Source organism: Daucus carota, chromosome 3 (assembly GCF_001625215.2).
Source record: "Daucus carota subsp. sativus chromosome 3, DH1 v3.0, whole genome shotgun sequence".
In the NCBI taxonomy this organism is placed as follows: domain Eukaryota; kingdom Viridiplantae; phylum Streptophyta; class Magnoliopsida; order Apiales; family Apiaceae; genus Daucus; species Daucus carota.
In genome coordinates, this window is record NC_030383.2 from 16426659 (window position 1) to 16430389 (window position 3731).

The 3731-nt window shown below is 36.7% G+C and overlaps 1 protein-coding gene across 1 annotated transcript; it reads right to left on the reverse strand.

Moving 5' to 3' along the window:
- Window positions 1–1545: 1545 nt before the first annotated feature.
- On the reverse strand, window positions 1546–3451 carry LOC108213465 (iridoid oxidase). The gene is made up of 2 exons (XM_017385262.2): window positions 2414–3451; window positions 1546–2298 (listed from the first exon to the last, which is right to left on the reverse strand). Exons 1-2 carry the CDS (start codon window positions 3329–3331, stop codon window positions 1675–1677), a joined length of 1542 nt encoding a protein of 513 aa, XP_017240751.1. The 5' UTR covers window positions 3332–3451; the 3' UTR covers window positions 1546–1674.
- Between the last annotated feature and the right edge of the window lie 280 nt (window positions 3452–3731).

The following is a 3731-nucleotide window of genomic DNA, read 5'->3' on the forward strand; positions in this document are numbered from 1 at the left end:
GCAATCCAACCGACATCATTTATAAAACTGGTAGCATCACAATTGATCTTCACATAAGCATCATCTCTAGCCAACATTCAGAATTATCAGTTATATCAATTGATATTGGAGCAACAAGGACTCCCAACATATGAACAGTTTTTTTTGTGAAAGTTGAGTTTTTGCAATATCCACCATCATCCTAGGATCGATGCGAGTCTTACCGATTGCCCAAAATACCGTATGAATCTTTTTTATATTATATTTAATTGATTTTATTGTTCATGTCTTAGATAAGAACATATCCAAAAAACCTCAAGTTCATTCTCTAGATTACTGTATTATAAATATTTATATAAATGTGTTTTATTTAGTATATAAGATAATAACAAATATGGCACGCTTTATCTTTCATTAGAGCAACTAATTCTCTCTTCACAATAAAAACATAAAAGAAATACTAACTCCATCCCACTAATTTTTATATATTTTTTAGGGACACGATTTAATTGATCATATATACTCTTCACTAAGTATTTTTTTGGGACACGATTTAATTGATCCTATGACCGAAAATGTTAAATTCCACTAAGTTATCTATGACCAACAATTTCCGGTCAAATTTAGCTAAATTTGACCGTGTGCACACGGTCAAATTTAGTTAAATATGACCGGAAATTGACGGTCAAATTTGTTGTAGTAAGTTTCTAATTTGTAGGGCTGCTTTGAATCCCCATGATTCATTTGGTGCATTTGACTTATTTGATGAAATTAGTTGAATTAATTTGTCTCCATAATGTTAGTTCTACGGAGAGGATTGCTATTCAGCACGACTTGTTATTTATATTGATAATGTGAAATAAGATGGAAAATTTGCTTATCGGAAAGTATTCATTGATCTTGTTAGACTAATACTACAAATAAATGCATATTTCTTCCTTTAATGAGATACGAGAACTTGCATTCATTTTGTCGTTGCAACCACAATATTTGAGAAGTGTTTCTCTGCCATACACGAAATTTGTGAAGTAGGATTTGCAAAATAAAAATAGTAATATGATTATTCAAGTGATTGTCTTGTTCTGGCTATTTTGGTAATAAAAATAAGTATTTATAAAAGTTATTAATGATGATGAGAAGATCATCATTAAACTGGATTTCGTACATATGTATGTGTGTATACACACACATACATATATATAAGACCTTACAAGGACATTGTTGACTTGCTCTAATGCTGTATTTGGTTGGGGAGAATGGAATGAGATGAATATAAATAAAAAAAATAATAGAGTACTGTAGGAGGGAGGGTTTTGAAAAAAATGAGTGAGTGCAAATTTTGTATGATAAGTTTTGGGTAGAAAATAGGCATGATAAGAAATAGAGCATTCCCTCACAAAATGGAGGGTTTGAGCTCTAGTTAAGGATGATAGGAATAGAATGGTGCAAGGAATGAAATTATTATACATTCAACTTAATTATTAGTTCAAATCTCATTTCATTCCCTTCATTTTCATTCATCCCAACCAAACACAATATAAGGTTAAATCTTTGTAGTATCCATCATTGCAAATGCTTGTATTTGTAAATTGACTCTCATTTTATTCTTACTACAAACAACGAACACACATTTGAAACGGGTCATTCAACATATTACACAAACTTGCGCCCATGGAGCCTGTGACTAAATCAGTGTTAGTGATCCACACACAATTCCCTTTTTTGGGGTATTGCTCTTAGAGGTACCAGCTTCCTCAGTGTTATTCCCATCCTCTCTGTCATATCCAAAGTCTCCAGACTGACCGAAACGTCAAGTTCCCAATCAAATGACCACAACAAGGTGGCCAGGCTGAGGTGCACTACGCGGTGAGCCAAATCCATGCCAATGCAAATTCGCCGACCTGAGCCAAATGGGATAAACTCAAAATCATGGCCTTTGTAATCAATACTCGAGCCTAAAAATCTCTGAGGATTGAAACATAAGGGATCTTCCCAAGCATCAGAATCCCTTCCAATCGCCCATGCATTCACAAAAACTTGTGTATTAACCGGTATGAAATAGTCCATGTAGTTGGCATCTTCCATTGAACATCGTGGGACTAGTAGAGGAACCGCGGGATGTAATCTCAGGGTTTCCTTCACCACTGCCTGCAAATAAGGCAGTTTGTCGATATCACTTTCTTTGATCTTTCTTCTTGCTCCTATAACCCTTTCAAGTTCATCTTTAGCCTTCTTCATACACTGAGGGCTGCGTATTAACTCAGATAACGCCCACTCAACTGTCACGCTTGTAGTTTCTGAGCCAGCAACAAACATTTCCTACAAATTTTAAAATTTATGACAATTTTTAAATTTGAACTTTAAAAAGTATTTTATCCAAATCTTTGAACTTGTTGTAATTGATTTTAGTGTATGTAGAGTATAGTTTCATTACCACTATGATAAAAGTTATATTCTTCTGGGATATAATTCTTGGCCCCTCTTTGCCCTCTCCTCGATACTCCAACAGCATATCCAAAAAATCTTTCTTCACCTTGTGGCTCCCTGCCGTATTCTCCTGAACTCTATCTTGGACGAAGCTGGCTACAATATCGATGGCAGTTCCCAAATCTTTCTTCATCTTTCTCCTAACACTTTGTGGATCAATCCACTTCAATAGAGGAAAAAAGTCAGCCAGATTAGGCTTCCCAGCCCGTTGCATGACCCTGTTCACTGCCCTAAAGAAGTCTTCCCCTTCCTTTGATTCTACGCTCAGGAGATCTCTTGACAGCATCAAATTTCCAACTAAATTAAACGACATAAGAAACAACAAGTGTGCTGGTTCCACCTCACCTGACCCTCCTTGATCGCGTGATGCTGCTGAGGCCTCTTCAATCCAGTGTACAAGTTTGTCTACGCACTTCTCTCGGAGCTCAATTGATTTGTTGAGTTGTTTGTTTACAAGGAACTCCGTGGAGCAGATCTTCCTTAGAATGCGCCAGTATGCACCGTATGGAGCAAAGCCTAGTGATCCTTGGTTGTAGCTCCAAACTGTCATCGCATCAGGAACTGCACGGTTAGAAAATGTGAGATCGTGGTTCTTGAACAAGTCAGCTGCGGCTTTGGCAGATTGAATAACCATGGTATTAACTGAACCAAGCTTTAGCCAAAGAACTGGTCCATACTTTTGTCGGAGTTGGTATAGGCTTTGATGTGGCATGGTGCCGAGATCAAATATGTTACCAACAACTGGCCAAGCTGGTGGCCCTGGAGGCATTCTTCGTGTTGCACCACTTTTTCGTTTCATCCATAATTTGAGTAGAAGAATAGAAAGAACAGCAATTATCAAAATGACTGAACTATAGCCTTCCATTCGTAAACTTTGTGCTCTTTCAATGGCTTACGAGCGTCCTAATATAGAAGCAAGGTCCGGTAGCATTCACATATCTTTAGTAGTGTGGTTTCTTGTTTTGTGACGCTGGAAAATTTAAATTCATTATTAATTTGGGTGTTCAATATCATTAAAGCTATATAATATATCTGCCCGCAAAATTTGAATAAATTGATTGGATATATTGAGAGCATCTCCAACTCGGGTCAAACCATCTAAAGTCCTTAATTCTATTAAGAAAACTGGACAAAACCGGTCATGTAAAACCGACCGACAATAAAAAAGTTACGTGATGAAACCGACCGACAAAAGATTAGTGATTTTGACACTTATGATGTTGTTCTGCTGAGGTGGCACTACACTGTCACAATTTAACCGATAG

Bases quoted from the DNA above. Each gene is read 5' to 3' on its own strand.
- LOC108213465 (XM_017385262.2), bottom strand. From the start codon at position 3,331: ATGGAAGGCTATAGTTCAGTCATTTTGATAATTGCTGTTCTTTCTATT. The intron at 2,299-2,413 runs GTAATGAAACTA...TAAAATTTGTAG, and splicing joins ATATAACTTTTATCATAGTG to GAAATGTTTGTTGCTGGCTC.